This window comes from Palaemon carinicauda, chromosome 1 (genome assembly GCF_036898095.1).
Source record: "Palaemon carinicauda isolate YSFRI2023 chromosome 1, ASM3689809v2, whole genome shotgun sequence".
NCBI classification, from domain to species: Eukaryota; Metazoa; Arthropoda; class Malacostraca; order Decapoda; family Palaemonidae; genus Palaemon; species Palaemon carinicauda.
The window spans coordinates 268,901,889-268,919,750 of NC_090725.1; the positions used below are offsets into that span (position 1 = coordinate 268,901,889).

At 45.4% G+C, this 17,862-nt stretch overlaps 1 protein-coding gene across 1 annotated transcript in view; it reads right to left on the reverse strand.

Moving 5' to 3' along the window:
- Positions 1-17,862, reverse strand: part of LOC137656205 (BTB/POZ domain-containing protein 1-like) — a 406,727-nt gene that overhangs the window by 311,581 nt on the left and 77,284 nt on the right. Inside the window, exons 8-9 of the mRNA XM_068390378.1 lie at positions 17,216-17,346; positions 16,592-16,703 (exon numbers count right to left, since the gene is read on the reverse strand). Coding sequence (XP_068246479.1) covers positions 16,592-16,703; positions 17,216-17,346 — 243 coding nt within the window. The remainder of the gene's footprint in view (positions 1-16,591; positions 16,704-17,215; positions 17,347-17,862) is intronic.

Genomic DNA, 17,862 nt, shown 5'->3' on the forward strand with positions numbered 1-17,862 from the left:
GCTTGCAGTCTGAAAGGCTAGAGTTAGGGAGTCTTTGCAATCTAAACCAATACCGAATAATGGAAGACATTCGGTAAAGGTCTAGAGGTAACTCTCCAGCATCAACAAGGAGACTTGGGATAGGCGAGGTTTTAAAAGCTCCTGTAGACAATCTAATACCTGCATGATGTATCGAATCTAATATTTTTAACCGGCTTGGGATGGCTGAAGAGTATATTTCACATCCGTAACTAATTTTGGAAAAAATCAAGGCCTTGTATAATTTTAAAATAGTATTGCGGTCTACCCCCATGATGTATGGGACAATACTTTTAAGATATTCAGAGCCTCGAGACATTAAGCTTTTAACGCTTTTAAGTGAGAAACCCATGTAAGCCTACAATCAAATATCAAACCTAAAAATTTAGCTTCACTTGCACATGGTATCCGTTGACCTTTCATGTATATATCCGGGTCTGGATGTACTCCCCGGATACGACAAAAATGGACAATGGTAGTTTTACTTGTCAAGAACTTAAATCCATTCATGTCAGCCCACTGGATAATTTTATCAATAGAGAGTTGGATTTTTCTCTCAACCATTGCCATTCTAGTGCCAGCAAATGATATTGAGAGAGAGAGAGAGAGAGAGAGAGAGAGAGAGAGAGAGAGAGAGAGAGAGAGAGGTAATAAAATGTTATTTTCATTAGTAAAATAAATTTTTGAATATACTTACCCGTTGATCATGTAGCTGCAGCTCTGCTGCCCGACAGAAAAAACCTACGGGCGGAATACGCCAGCGATCGCTATACAGGTGGGGGTGTACATCAACAGCGCCATCTGTCGAGTAGGTACTCAAGTACTTCTTGTCAACACAGAACCAATTTTCTCCTCGGTCCACTGGGTCTCTATTGGGGAGGAAGGGTGGGTCCTTTAATTCATGATCAACGGGTAAGTATATTCAAAAATTTATTTTACTAATGAAAATAACATTTTTCAATATTAATCTTACCCGTTGATCATGTAGCTGATTCACACCCAGGGGGGTGGGTGGAGACCAGCATACAGTACATGTTAACATTAGAAGCTAAGTATTCCGTATTTCATTTTAGCAGTTATTCAAAATAACAAACATAAAATTAATAAGTACCTGGTAAGGAAGTCGACTTGAACAATTACTCTGCCTTTTTAAGTACGTCTTCCTTACTGAGCCTCGCGATCCTCTTAGGATGCTGAGCGACTCCTAGGTGCTGAAGTATGAAGGGCTGCAACCCATACTAAAGGACCTCATCACAACCTCTAATCTAGGCGCTTCTCAAGAAAAGAATTTGACCACCCGCCAAATCAACCAGGATGCGAAAGGCTTCTTAGCCTTCCGTACAACCCAAAAACAACAATAAAAACATTTCAAGAGAAAGATTAAAAGAAGGTTATGGGATTATGGGAATGTAGTGGTTGAGCCCTCACCTACTACTGCACTCGCTGCTACGAATGGTCCCAGGGTGTAGCAGTTCTCGTAAAGAGACTGGACATCTTTAAGGTAAAATGATGCGAACACTGACTTGCTTCTCCAATAGGTTGCATCCATTACACTCTGCAGAGATCTGTTTTGTTTGAAGGCCACTGAAGTTGCGACAGCTCTAACTTCATGTGTCCTTACCTTCAGCAAAGCATGGTCTTCCTCATTCAGAAGACAATGAGCTTCTCTAATCAAAAGTCTGATGTAATAAGACACTGCGTTCTTCGACATCGGTAAAGAAGGTTTCTTAATAGAGCACCATAAAGCTTCTGATTGTCCTCGTAAATGCTTCGTACGTCTTAAATAGTACTTAAGAGCTCTTACTGGGCATAGGACTCTCTCTTGTTCGTTTCCAACCAAACTGGACAGACTTGGAATCTCGAACGATTTGGGCCAAGGACGAGAAGGGAGTTCGTTTTTGGCTAAAAAAGGGATTTTGACGTAGGAAAAATCTATTTCTGGGCGAAGGACCTGTGCCGCCCAGTGAATAAGCTCCATTTAGCACTTATTCTTAGGTAATTTACTGCTAAATATACCAGAGAAAAAATGTAAAGGAGTGCTAGGTTAACTAGCTCGCTCACCTATTGGTGTCGGTATAAAATTGGGCGTATAGTCCAGAGGTCCCGCACTATTTAGATTTATCCACGACAGAAACCCCAATAGAGGAGAGCCGTTCAACCTCACTCGGTACTACTAACAATGCATCCGCTCAGAACCCAACTCCTTAGCACCCAAAGTTTGGGGACTCCAAGGGAGAGGAGCTGGGAGGGTTCACTGGGCGGCACAGGTCCTTCGTCCAGAAATAGATTTTTCCTACGTCAAAATCCCTTTTCTGGGCTCGAACCTGTGCCGCCCAGTGAATCTATACAAGAGAAAATGTCACCAAACTTGCAAAATAAAGGAAAAAACATAAGCGTAAGGGAAATACGGATGCTTTTAATCAGAGATGAGTACCAAAAAACAATTATAAGGGTATCTTAAATATGAACATAAATCCAATAAGGTAGGTATAATAATGTCGTGAGTGATAATATACAGATACTCAGGAGTATATAAAAATTTACAAATATAATAACAGTATTCAGGTGCGAGACCAACGAATACAATAGGGTATAAATGAGGCAGGTAAGAGGGAGAGATAAAGAGACAAGGCATTAACCTGTGAGTTACCTGGGAGTAACTACGCTCCCTGCGGCTACTGTAGAAAATTTTAGGGCTTCCAAATGTTTAAGGTAGTGTTTCTTGAACACTGACGGTGATTTCCACCCTGTAAACCTGGAAAGGTCTGTAAAATTCATGTGGTGAAAGAAGTTCACCGAGGTAGCCACCGCCCTGATATCATGTGCAAGAGGAAAAGAGTCAGGGTTAGCTTGTTTAATAAAATACAAAATTTGTTGCCTGATCCCTTTAATAGTAATGGTACCGCCTTGTTCTCTAACGAATAGAGGCCCCGAGGAGTTAGAGGAGGTCCGGGATAAATAAGACCTAAGAGTAGTAACAGGGCACAGAGACGGATCTTGCGTGAGGGGAACAATTTTCCAGGAGGACCATCTGTTTTGAGGGTCTTCGTTCTTAGCCAAAAAGAATTTGTTAGGAGAAAGAAGGACCTCTCCCGAAGGCAGAAAGTCAATATGACCCGGGTCTCTCGACAAGGCTGCCAATTCAGAAATTCTTGCCCCGGAAGCCAAGCTCACCAGGAAAAGTGTTTTCCCGAGAAGGGGCATGTAATCACAAGAACTGTTAATGGTATCAGAAGCCAATTTGAGTACGTCATTAAGGAACCAGGTCACCGGGGTAGGACGAGTAACCGGTTTCAGTCTGGCACAAGCTTTCGGAATTGAAGCTAACAAAGAGTCGGTTAAGTCTATGTTAAAACCCACTAGGAAGATCTTTTTCAGAGCCGATTTAATAGTGGTGATAGTATTGGCTGCCAGACCTGATTCTAATAAAGATCTAAAGAAAGTGACTGTAAGGTTCAAGTTCATACAGTTCACGTCTGAGTCTATTAAAAATTTTGCCAACTTTTTAACTGCAGAGTCATACTGGCGGATGGTGGAATCTCGTTTATCCGATTCTAGGAACAAGGTGTTTTGAGGATCAATATTGGCACCATGCATAGCCGCAAACTTCATAAAGTCCATAAAGTTAGGGCGCTCTGAATGTTTGAGAAAGCGTACACAACGCGTGTTTGTACTATCTGAGACAGAACCGGATTGGGTATCGGGTGAGGGTATAGTCTCAACTCTCGCAGGAGAGGATACCAGTTGCTCTTGGGCCAGTTGGGTGCGACCAAGGCTACTTGTCCCTTGAAGGATCTCAGTTTGTCTAGAACTTTCAGCAAAAGATTCACCGGGGGAAAGAGATAAATCTTTTCCCAGGTGTCCCAATTCTGTGACATGGCGTCTGTGGCGTAAGCCTGAGGGTCTAGATTGGGAGCCACATATACTCTCAATTTGTGGTTGGATTCCGTGGCGAAGAGGTCCACTTGGAGACCGGGAACCTGAGAGAGAATCCACCGAAATGACTTTAGATCGAGTGACCATTCCGATTCTAGAGGGGAGGTCCGGGACAGGGCGTCTGCCACTACATTCCGGACTCCCGCCAGGTGGACAGCTGAAAGATGCCAACGGTTCAAGGCTGCTAGGGAGAATATGGCTACTAGAACATGGTTCAGAGGCCCTGACTTTGACCCGCCTCTGTTGAGGCAGCGGACCACCACTTCGCTGTCGAGGACCAGACGAAGGTGTTGTTTCTTGGGAAGAGCGAGACGTTTCAGGGTTAGAAGAACTGCCATGGCCTCTAGCACATTGATGTGAAATTGGCGGAACAAGGGAGTCCAAAGACCTTGAACTTTCTTGAGCTGAGAATAGCCGCCCCAACCTGATAAGGATGCGTCCGTGTGAATGATTAATTTCGGAGGCGGAAATCGAAGGGGAACTGACTTTGACAGATTGTTTGCTCTTGTCCAAGGAAGAAGTCTTTCCCGTAGAATGGGAGGAAGGCGGACTTTCTTGTCCCGGAGCTTCCGGTTCGCCCTCGAACGCCAGACACGATTGATATCTTTCAATTTTGCCTTCAGAAGAAGATCCGTCACTGAGGCAAACTGAAGGGACCCCAGAATCCTCTCTTGGAGTCGTCTGGAACTTACTTTGTCTTTGAGAAAGCGTTTGGTGTTCCTTGCAATCTCTAACCTCTTGGGTCTGGGAAGACACAAAGTATGAGAAATAAGATTCCATTGCAGGCCGAGCCATTGGAACTTCGATTTTGGAAGAAGACGGGACTTCTTGAAGTTGATCTGGAAGCCTAGAGATTGAAGATAATGGATGACTTTGTGAGTGGCTTTTAGGCAATTTTGGGAGGTGTCTGACCAAATGAGCCAGTCGTCCAGATAGGCTACTACTTGAATCCCTTGATTCCTGAGTTCCTGAACAGCGACTTCTGCTAACTTTGTGAAAATCCTTGGGGCGATGTTGAGCCCGAAAGGCATCACCTTGAAGGAGTAACTTTTGTCCCCTAAGCGAAAGCCTAGGTACGGACGGAAGTGTCTCGCTATCGGGACGTGATAATAGGCGTCTGTAAGATCGATAGAGGTGGTGACGGCCCCACGGGGAAGTAAGGTCCGCACCTGCGAGACGGTAAGCATTCGAAACCTGTCGCATTGAATGGACAAGTTGAGAAGGGATAGGTCTAGAATCACTCTTCTCTTGTCTGAATCCTTCTTCGGGACACTGAACAGCCGACCTTGAAACTTCAGATGTTTCGTTTCTTGTATGGCGTTCTTTTGTAAAAGATCCTGGACAAATTCGACCAGGTCCGGAGTGGAATGTTGACGAAATTTGTTCGGAGGAGGAGGTCCTTGAATCCAACTCCACCCCAGTCCCTTGGAGATGATACTGAACGCCCAGGGACTGAACCTCCATTTGTTGCGGAAGGCATAAAGCCTCCCCCCTACCTGCTGCACCTCAGTATTGGTTTGAGGAGTTGCCTCCACGTCCGCCTCGGAAGTTCTTTCCTCTGCGAAAGGCTCTTCCCCTGCCTTTGTTCTGGTTAGAGCCACGGTGGTAGCCTCTACCTCTACCATAACTCTGGGAAGAGCTATGAGCCTCGTAAGACTGGTTAAAGGCAGGGGAAGTGGCGGAGGCACCAGAAAGCTGGCTCTTAGGTAGCAGAACGGTGACATAGTCATCCGAAGGAGCCTGAGAGGTGGAAGGCTGTGCAGGGACAACAGAAGATGGAGGAAGAGGCAGCCGGAAGTTGGATGAAGCACTCTGCTGTTGCCTGAACTGGGTGGAGGTATATGGTCTAAGCTTCTTCCTACCCCGGGCTTGATAATTTGCGGGGTCATACTTGCGTTTAGGGGTCAAACCCCAACGGGCTTTAAGGCTCTGATTAACCCTAGTGGCCTCCGCCAAGACTTCCTCTACGAGATCCTCGGGGAAGAGATTTGAACCCCAACAGGAGGACCGGATGAGTTTATTAGGTTCATGCCTAATCGTCGCCTCAGCTAGGACATGCTTGCGACATCTGCGTTTAGCAGTAGCGAAGTCATACAAGTCATAATATAAAGACTGTAACGTAGCCTTGTTGAGAGACTTAAAAATACTCTCCGTATCGTAAGTCAAGGCTATCGACTCCGTGGATGTGGCCAGGTTTAGAGTACGGCCCACACGTAGGCGGGAATCATATTCCTGTTTAATGAGGGATTCCGGGAGACGGGGAAGCTTCTCACTAAACAAAACTGAGGCACAGTCTGCTGCAAGCTTGCCGGAGGTAAAGGTGGTATGGACGTTGTCCCAACACTCAATGCCTGAGGGAAGAAGGAGGGAGATTGGATCCACCTCTCGGATGGGAGGCAAGGGCTTCTCCTCCAGAGCATATTGAAAGGCAAGCTCTGCCACCTTATTGACGCATGGAGTCAAGGTGTTCTTGTCCATTAAGAACATCGTAAAGGAGCTTTTATAAGGCGTCAGCATGGTGTTAGTGCAGCCGATGTCGTTAAAAAATCTGGCCCAAACAGATTGGGCTTGCTCCTTCGGGAAGATGACCGTCTCTTTGGGGACCTTGTCTAATCGAACTAAAGCTTCCTCGGTAAGCCTGGCATAACCATGAAATGGAAATGCCAGACCAGGAGGAAAGAATTCAAAGTCCTCTAGAGGACGAGTGCCAAGGCCCTCCAGAGTCAACATTCCGTCTGAGAACGGGGAATGAAGAGCCATACGCCAGGGGTTGTTCTTGGCAAACGGCGGGAGCTTAGAGGCATCCGGGATGAGAGAGCTTTGGACTCTCTCCGGAGCTCCTTGCTCTAAAGCCCCAATTCTCTGACCGAAGTTAGAGAACATCGTGTCCATCCTCGACTGCATCTCCGAAACCAACTTTGCCTGCATCTCCGACACGATGCGAAGCATGGCTGATTCGGAAAGGCCCGGGCTAGCAGCAGGAGGGGCGGAAGGAACTCCCGGGTCGTGAGACTTAGAGGAGGAACCAGAGGTCTTTGAAGACGGGTTCGTACAATGTTTAGAGCCATGAGAAGTCTTGTGAGGCTTGCGAGCTTTGGGTAAGGTTCTTGAAGTAGACTTATCCTTAGGGGGAACCGGGTATGATCGTTGAGACGAATCACGGTCCCCAGAAAATCCAAGAAAAGAAGAGCGATCAGAAGAAGAAGAAAGAGCGGGGCTGAGGATAGGAATCTCAGCGCCGGACACACCTGCCTCACTTACCACCCTACCTGTATCCGGCTCGTCTAGTAACATTGGTTCGACGTCCAGGTTCATGGAGGCAACATTGTCCTCCAGACCTCCGGGGGCGTCCGATGGATCTTGCTCTGGGTCGATGAGACCCGTTATAGTGGCATCAATGTGGGCAATGATGGGAGCTGCCACATGCCTAGCCACAGCAGCTGAAGACTTGGCGTTGGGGTAAACCATGGTGCAGTAGTCCTCAGATAGGACGTACGGCCGCTTAGACTTCACATTCCGGGCAAACCCACCAACCCACACCTTCAGTGTGGCCCGAGCCGCAGACTTTTGCTCCGGGGATGCCTGAAATAATAGTGGGAATTATAAAAGGGAGACTCCCAATGGTCCTTCAAGACCATAGATATCTTACTAATAGTAAAATAAATAAGAAGGCAATATAGCCAACGGGACTCACCGAGTCAGATCCAAGGGTAGTGATGAGGTCGAAGCAAATCACACAGTTATCCGGGTGCCATACCACAACATCTTCCAGTTGAACCCCACAAGGGGAGTGAGATCGGCAGACGGAGTGGCCACAAGGCTGGTGCAGAACAGCTGCACAGGCCGGCGTCAGACAATGCACCATCTATAAAAAGAATAGTATATGAGAAACTGTAATTCTCTTAAGTAGGGGCGGGTCCGGAGGACCCGGGCCTAACATAGGTCTAACACAAGATTAGAGCTTAACTGTACTATTCTTTAAGTAGGGGCGGGTCCGGAGGACCCGGGCCTAACATAGGTCTAACACAAGAATAGAGCTTAACTGTAATATTCTTAGGTAGGGGCGGGTCCGGAGGACCCGGGCCTAACATAGGTCTAACGCAAGGTTAGAGCTTAACTGTAATATTCTTACATAGGGGCGGGACCGGAGGACCCGGGCCTAAACATAAGTCTAACTTGAAACTAAAGTATAGCAATCCATTCCGGTCAAGCCGGGAGCATAAAAAAGGATGCAATAACAAGGAATTAAGACACATGGTGTCTGATTTCCCGGGGCGGGGTAGACCCCGGGCCGGGAAATAAAAGTATATCCAATACCAATTCATTTAGGGACTCCGGGGTAGTGATCTGTCATATATAATCATCATAGGAAATGTTATAAAATAATAGGGGGGGCGGAACTGTAGCTAAGAACCGCCAATCGAACCCGGAGGGTTTCGTATAACATAAGCCAGAATGAAAAGTGAATATAAAATAGGGTGCACCGGGATCCAACTCTGTTGACCGGTGGCCAACCAGACTAGACAGAGACGAACCCGCCGGGCCACCCGGAGGACAAAGTCCATAAACACTGAACTACCCCCTCTAAAAGGAGGGAAGGCAACGGTCCCTTAGTGGAGGGGGGAGAAGCCTAGCCGCCCACCTAGCTAGAGGGGGAGCGTGGGGGAGGATCACGTGATACGAGGCAGCAGGGCTACCAACTGACGATCCCCAACCAGACAGATCAAACGGAGTAATGGCACAAATATTCATTATAATAATAATAGCGTTAAAAATTATATGAATAAACACATAGAAAATTTTGGGCAAGGCATGCAACATAATAATTAAATCAAAAAAGACACACCTGATGGCTAAAAATAACATTGCCGCCTAGCACGAAGGTCGGCAGCCATAACGATACGTAAATGATATCGGCCCAAAAATTGAACCACGAGGATTCTAAACGCTAAATAATGAATATTCACAATAACAAATAATATTTGATAATAAAAATAATACACATAGTAACACCGCAAGTGAAACTTAAAAGCTCTCAAAAACAGGAGTACCAACTGTAGTGAAATCAAGCAAGATCGGTATGAACGAAGAGAATAAACTCCTATAATATAAATATTAAACGATCTAGGTTGCTCAAAACACAGTAAAACCCAGCTTGGTACTTAACTTAGACGGTGTCTCCTGGGAAACCGACGAAGAAGCCATAATTCAATGGAAAATAAACCAAAATCGAGAGCACAACAAAAATGCGGGTTACTATACTCGTCGTGCTAAAAGGAGTTGGGTTCTGAGCGGATGCATTGTTAGTAGTACCGAGTGAGGTTGAACGGCTCTCCTCTATTGGGGTTTCTGTCGTGGATAAATCTAAATAGTGCGGGACCTCTGGACTATACGCCCAATTTTATACCGACACCAATAGGTGAGCGAGCTAGTTAACCTAGCACTCCTTTACATTTTTTCTCTGGTATATTTAGCAGTAAATTACCTAAGAATAAGTGCTAAATGGAGCTTATTCACTGGGCGGCACAGGTTCGAGCCCAGAAAACCAAGCTGTAAGGAACATGTAGCCGTTTCAGATGTAAATCCTATGTTCCTGCTGAAGGCGTGTATCTCACTGACTCTTTTAGCTGTTGCTAAGCAGACGAGGAAAAGAGTCTTCAAAGTGAGATCTTTAAAAGAGGCTGATTGAAGCGGTTCGAACCTTGCTGACATCAGGAACCTTAAAACCACGTCTAAGTTCCAACCTGGTGTGGTCAACCGACGCTCCTTCGAGGTCTCAAAAGACTTAAGGAGGTCCTGTAGATCTTTGTTGTTGGAAAGATCTAAGCCTCTGTGGCGGAAGACTGCTGCCAACATGCTTCTGTAACCTTTGATCGTAGGAGCTGAAAGGGATCTTACCTTCCTTAGGTGTAAAAGGAAGTCAGCTATCTGAGTTACAGAGGTACTGGTTGAGGATACTGAATTCGCCTTGCACCAGCTTCGGAAGACTTCCCATTTTGACTGGTAGACCTTGAGAGTGGATGTCCTCCTTGCTCTGGCAATCGCTCTGGCTGCCCCCTTCGAAAAGCCTCTAGCTCTTGAGAGTCTTTCGATAGTCTGAAGGCAGTCAGACGAAGAGCGTGGAGGCTTGGGTGTACCTTCTTTACATGCGGCTGACGCAGAAGGTCCACTCTTAGAGGAAGAGTCCTGGGAACGTCTACTAGCCATTGCAGTACCTCGGTGAACCATTCTCTCGCGGGCCAGAGGGGAGCAACCAACGTCAACCTTGTCCCTTCGTGAGAGGCGAACTTCTGCAGTACCTTGTTGACAATCTTGAACGGGGGGAACGCATAAAGGTCTAAATGGGACCAATCCAAAAGAAAGGCATCTATGTGAACTGCTGCTGGGTCCGGAATCGGTGAGCAATAATTTGGGAGCCTCTTGGTCATCGAGGTAGCGAACAGATCTATGGTGGGCTGACCCCACAAGGCCCATAGTCTGTTGCAAACATTCTTGTGAAGGGTCCATTCTGTTGGGATGATCTGACCCTTCCGGCTGAGGCGGTCTGCCATGACATTCATGTCGCCTTGAATGAACCTCGTTACTAGAGATATGTTTCGATCTCTTGACCAGGTGAGGAGGTCCCTTGCGATCTCGAACAACGTCATCGAATGAGTCCCTCCTTGCTTGGAGATGTACGCCAAGGCTGTGGTGTTGTCGGAGTTCACCTCCACCACCTTGCCTAGAAGGAGGGACTTGAAGCTTCTCAAGGCCAGATGAACTGCCAGTAGCTCCTTGCAGTTGATGTGCAGTGCTCTTTGATCCGAATTCCAAGTGCCCGAGCATTCCCGACCGTCCAGTGTCGCACCCCAGCCCGTGTCCGATGCGTCCGAGAAGAGAAGGTGGTCGGGGGTCTGAACAGCCAGTGGCAGACCTTCCCTGAGAAGAATGTTGTTCTTCCACCAAGTCAGTGCAGACTTCATCTTCTCGGAGATAGGAACTGAGACCGCTTCTAGCGTCATGTCCTTTCTCCAGTGAGCAGCTAGGTGATACTGAAGGGGTCGGAGGTGGAGTCTCCCTAACGCGATGAACTGGTCCAGAGATGAAAGCGTCCCTATCAGACTCATCCACTGTCTGACTGAACATCGGTTCTTCTTCAGCATGCTCTGGATGCATTCTTGGGCTTGACTGATTCTGGGGGCCGACGGAAAAGCCCGAAAAGCTAGACTCTGAATCTCCATACCTAGATATACTATAGTTTGGGATGGGACGAGTTGGGACTTTTCCATATTGACCAGGAGACCCAATTCCTTGGTCAGATCCAGAGTCCATTTTAGATTCTCCAGACAGCGACGACTTGACGCAGCTCTTAAAAGCCAGTCGTCCAAATAGAGGGAGGCTCTGATGTCTGCTAAATGCAGGAATTTGGCAATATTCCTCATCAGTTTGGTAAACACTAGAGGTGCCGTGCTTAGGCCAAAGCACAGGGCTTGGAACTGGTATACCACCTTCCCAAAAACGAACCTTAGAAAAGGTTGGGAATCTGGGTGGATGGGGACGTGAAAGTACGCGTCCTTTAGGTCTAACGAGACCATCCAGTCTTCCTTCCTGACCGATGCTAGCACCGACTTCGTCGTCTCCATGGTGAACGTCTGCTTGGTGACAAAGACATTTAGAGCACTGACGTCTAGCACCGGTCTCCACCCTCCTGTCTTCTTCGCCACTAAGAAGAGACGGTTGTAGAAGCCCGGGGATTGATGGTCCCGGACTATGACTACCGCTCCCTTTTGTAGCAAGAGAGACACCTCTTGCTGTAAAGCTAGCCTCTTGTCCTCCTCTCTGTACCTGGGAGAGAGGTCGATGGGAGTTGTTGCTAGAGGGGGCTTGCGCAAGAATGGAATCCTGTACCCCTCTCTGAGTAACTTCACAGACTGTGCGTCTGCACCCCTGTTCTCCCAGTCCTGCCAGTAGTTCTTGAGCCTGGCTCCCACTGCTGTCTGAAGAAGGTGGCAGTCAGAATCTGCCTCTTGAGGACTTGGAACCCTTCTTCTTGTTGCCACGTTGACTATCGGCACGAGTACCTCCTCTGCTGGAGGTTCTGCCACGAAAGGGCGGAATGAACCTAGACGCTGGTGTGTCCATCCTAGGTCTAGGCACGGAAGGTAAAGCTGTGACTTTACGTGCGGATGACGCCACCAGGTCATGAGTGTTTTTCTGGATCAACGAGGCGGCAATCCCCTTGATCAACTCTTCAGGAAAGAGACACTTCGATAGCGGAGCAAACATCAGTTCTGACTTCTGACATGGGGTGACTCCCGCCGACAAGAAGGAGCAAAGGTGATCCCGCTTCTTGAGAACTCCAGACACGAAAGAAGCCGCAAGCTCGCCAGACCCATCCCGTATGGCTTTGTCCATGCAGGACATGATGAGCATGGCAGAATCCTTATCCGAAGGGGAGGTCTTCCTGCTCAACGCTCCCAAACACCAGTCCAGGAAGTTAAAGATCTCGAACGCACGGAAAACTCCCTTCAAAAGATGGTCCATGTCCGAAGAAGTCCAGCAAATCTTGGAGCATCTCATAGCCAGTCTGCGGGGAGAGTCTACCAGACTTGAGAAGTCGCCCTGGGCAGAGGCAGGAACTCCCAAGCCGAGAACCTCTCCCGTGGCATACCAGACGCTAGATCTGGAAGCAAGCTTGGCTGGGGGAAACATGAAGGATGTCTTCCCAAGTTGCTTCTTGGCCTGCAACCACTCTCCCAGTACCCTTAAAGCTCTCTTGGACGAGCGAGCGAGTACGAGCTTCGTAAAGGCAGGAGCTGCTGACTGCATGCCTAAAGCGAACTTAGAGGGAGGTGAGCGTGGAGCTGTAGACACAAACTGGTCCGGATACAACTCCTTAAACAGGGCAAGGACTTTCCTAAAGTCTAAGGAGGGAGGCGTAGTCTTGGGTTCATCTATGTCGGAGTGTTGGTCGTCCAAATGCGCAGCTTCGTCGTCATCAGAGATTCCTTCATCCGAATGCTGAGGAGGAAGCGGCAAAGGAGGAGATAAAGGCTGAACGGCTGAATCCGGCAGCACGGGTGCATGCGTAGCTGCACTGGATCCAACGTCATGCCGCTGTTGGTCAGTCTGAGAGCTGGCAACAACCAAAGCGGAGTGGTGGTGCGTGGTGGGGACCACCGTGGGTTGCGGAGACTGACGCACCGCGTCAAAACACGGCAGCTTGACTCCACCTTCCTGCTGATGCGGTAGCTCACGCACATCAACGGAGGGTGCCGCACGTCGGCTAACGTCAACATGCGTCTGGCAGGGTCGACTGCGCATAGGTGGTGGAGCTCTCACAGCCGGAGTGTGGGAGCAGGCAGCCGCAGTGTCAGCTGGGCGCACAACCGTGGCAGGTTGTAGGCTAACGGGTGCAGCGTTAACCTTCTCAGCACGATACTCCTGCATGAAGGAAGCTAGCTGAGTCTGCATAGACTGCAGCAAAGACCACTTAGGGTCTACAGCGGCTGGTGCGGCAACAGATGGAGTGATTGCCTGCTGCGGAACCACTCTACCTCTCTTGGGAGGTGTGCAGTCTTCGGAGGACTGCGGCGAGTCCGAACTGACCCAGTGGCTACACCTGGGCCGTTGGACTCGCTCGGAAGGGACCTTGCGCTTGAGAGGTCGTGAGACCTTGGTCCAGCGTTTCTGTCGAGAAACCTCTTCCGCAGACGAGGAATGAATGGGCTCACTCGTCTGTTTGTGGGTGGGACGATCTCGGCAAGATACGTCCTCAACCACGGAGGGAACGTCTGTCCGCTGATCAAGGCCTGTCGAACCCTTTGGTCGTACGACATTGCTTCTCCCCTGGGCTTGGGAGCTTGCAAGAGGTCCCGGACTGGGAGGACGACAGGCACGAACAGAAGCACCCTCATGCGTAACACTGACACTTTTCACTGCACTGACACTCACTTCACTTCCCACTGCACTTTTACCTTTCAACTCCCTGACGTCAGCCATGAGTTGATTGCGGTCATTCGCTAATGACTCAACTCTGTCACCAAGAGCCTGAATGGCACGCATCATATCCGCCATCGAAGGTTGATGAGAGCTAGTATGAGGGTCGGGTGTAACCACTACAGGGGAAGGAATAGGTTGTGGGGCATGGGGAGAGGAAAAATCAATAGAGCGAGACGAACTCCTCCTGATCCTATCCTTCTCTAGCCTACGTGCATACTTAAGGAATTCTTGAAAATCGAATTCCGAAAGCCCAGCGCATTCCTCACATCGATCTTCCAATTGACAGGCTTTACCCCTACAACTGGAACAAACGGTGTGCGGATCGATAGAGGCCTTCGGAAGACGCCTAGAACAGTCCCTAGCGCTACACTTCCTGTACTTGGGGACTTGAGTAGGGTCAGACATCTTGAATTAGTCAAAGGGGGGAAATCCAAAATCTATCCAAGTCGTCAACAAATAATCCAAAATCTAATCAATGAAAGTGAGAAAGTATTGAGGATAACTTCTGCACAGCGAAAGCTAATAACTAGAGAGAATACTTCACCAAATAACGTGAAAATCAACTCCAGAAAACAACAGCGTATCAAGTAGGTCTTGCCGGTGGCACGACAGAGAGAAAATTGGTTCTGTGTTGACAAGAAGTACTTGAGTACCTACTCGACAGATGGTGCTGTTGATGTACACCCCCACCTGTATAGCGATCGCTGGCGTATTCCGCCCGTAGGTTTTTTCTGTCGGGCAGCAGAGCTGCAGCTACATGATCAACGGGTAAGATTAATATTGAAAAAATTTAGTTCATTAGATATAAGGTTTGTTTGTTCGTTTGTCATTCCACCTTGCGTGTGACTGTGACTGTCACTATGAAGTGGATCATTCCTCTTTTTGGTAGAAATGGTAGAATGGCAATAAATGGAAATAATCACAATAGGCTAACTTTTACTCGTGAAAACAATGCGTGATACAAATATGAATTATATAAAACATGAAGATGATATTATTTTGTAGAAATGATAGTTGAGAAAAAAGGAATAAAATAAGAAAAAAAGATAAATCTCATCTTTTGTCAGCTGTTTTCTTTACTGGTAATTGTAAGTTTTTGTCGAAGGCAGGGAGACTTTTTCTCTTTGATTTGAACACTGTGACAAAATAGAAAAACAATAAAATAGACCTTACATAATCATGAATAAGGACTGGAATTGTAAGTATTTTTGTTTGACCCGGTTAGATGTGAATACACTAAAATAGACCTTACATAATCATGAATAAGGACTAGAATTGCAAGTATTTTGGTTGGTGGTAAAATGAGTCTCCTAATTGGGGGTATCATGGGGGGTGGGGTTGAGTAATATTTAAGGTAGGAAATGTTGCTATTGGCTAGAGAGAGTGGTGTGATTATTTCATGGTAATATAAAGACCAAAATGGCGCTCACATATTCAGAAATAAAGGATGGAACCCCAAAAATTTGCTGGTTGGCCAAAGACAGGAGGAGGAGGGGCTAATATTAGGGAGAGGAGATTTTTTTGTGAAATTTTCCCGAGTGTGAACTTGTGTGATATACAGCCGGGTGCTGTACTCTTTCGTAGCTGATAAAAATTATAATGATAATAATAATAATTATAATGACAATAATAATGAAGATGACGTTATCCCAATGTCAGTGTGTGTATTACCAGGCATGTTTTGACGTATACTGCCGTCAACGAGGCGAAGGGGTTAAAGATGGAAAAAATTCCAATTGAAAATAAGTGTGTTTAGTTCAACCATGTGAGTTCAGTGGATTGTATCGAGCACCTCTGAGGTAGCTGAGGAGAGTCAGGCCTAGTACTAAAGTAGTGTTTTCTCCTTGCTAGTGCAGTTGCCATACAGGTTAGTGAGAACTGATTTTCTTTGTTATGGTCTTTTTTTTTTTTTACTTATTCGAAAGAATAGCATGTGAATTTCATGCAAGAAGTCATTAAAATATTTCTGATTTCCTGAATTTATTAGTTACTTCAAATGATAAAAAAAATATTACATATTTTCCCCAAAAGCCAATTAATCACATGGACATGACATAATTGGTAACTAACATATATTAAATATATAGCAATAATGGCAAATAATTAGCTTAATATTACTTTTAAAAGATATTAATAATTATTTAGTAATTGTTTACCTTCATGTATGGTAGCTGGTTAGTCAGATGGCTTACTGTTTTGCACATGTTCTGTATATTACTTTCCAACAAAATTTTGTCAAGTTCATGCTATAGTAAATCAGTTAAAACTTCATGCTACTGTAAATAGCTATGCAGAGAGGATGGGTCTATATACAATAAACTGTCTTTGTTTGCATTTACCAAAGTATATATTTGAGTAACACTTACCTGTGAAAATTTACCTCATTTCTGGAACTCTTCGGGATAATGAATCAGTGCCCAAGCAAAAACTTTTCCATTCAAACGATCAATTTGATAAGTATATTTTGAACATATATGTTAAACGTTGTTAACAATGATAACATGAAAATGTATCTCTTGAGTATCTGATAATCAATATTCATATATAGGTAAACATATAACAGTGAAGCCCATATTAGCCCAAAGTCTCTTAGAATAATTAAATCTAATGCAGTAATAACAAAAGCAACTAATCCACAACCAAATCCAAGACATACCTTTCCTGTTGCAGTATGAATAATTTGAATGGTGATTTCATATTCAGAAGGGCCATGTATCGAACCATACATTCCAAATCCAACAACAAAAATACGACGGTCAACTATAAATCTGCCAAGGAGATCAAAATTACAGAAATTTTAATTCAAAATATCATAAGAGAAGCTATATACAATACTGTATTATATAGCAATGCATTGCTTTAATATACCTCAAGTAAATAAATCAATCTACAAGATAGACCGCAATAATGAAAAGCTCTTATTGGAATTATTATAATTAGCATTATTATTGCTAACATGATTATTACAATTCCAATTATTGGGTAGTTTAACCCAACCACTGAGGCAACATACTTAAGCCTGATAGGGTGTGTAAAACTAAAGGACCTGACAAATAGTGTGGAACCCGAATCATATTCAATGGAAAAAGAAGAAAAAAATAATGACATCATTGCCTAGTCTTCAAAAGTTTCAAGTAAGAATGAAAAAACCTGGCATGAAACTTATCAAACCTGCAAAATTCAGAGATGTATGCAAATATAACACTTAGCTGGTAACAGCCAGAGTACTGTGTATGAAATTAAAAATGACGGTATAATCATGTGATTGAAAAATCCATACCTTATTCTATCACTTGTGCCTGAATATCCCCATCGAGACTCAGTCTGCTGGAAACGACACATAATTTGTTCTTTCCCTGTCATACAACACCTTGGAACATCTAAGAAGTTTACAGGAGGCTTAGGATTAACCTGAAATATTTCAATCATTAATATGAATTAAGATTATAAAATATGAATATACTGCATTACATTATGAAATTACTTTACTGTGGTTTCCATAAATACAAACATACTTTTCTCACACATTACTACTTAAACAATAACCAATTCTCAAAATCAAAATTCTATAATGAAATTAAAAGAGCCGATTTTAATCTCCCACCTACATCTCCTTACCACTATACAATACACTCTCCTCCCCATTTCTTGTTATTTTGAGAATCTATGAGATGGAAGGATGGCACTTTGAGTGAAATACCAAGTTATTATTTTACTACATTATGTACCCATTTATGTAAGGAAATGGGTAAAGGCCCTGTAAAGGTACTATTTAGACTGACTGTCTTACAGCAGCAACTTGCCTCACATTTTTATGTTGATTGGGAGGTAGTTGTACTCTGTATTAGACAGAAGACTGGACAGGAGGAAACTTATTCATCATGATTACAAGATAAACATAAACCCTTATTGGGGGAAAGGCAAATA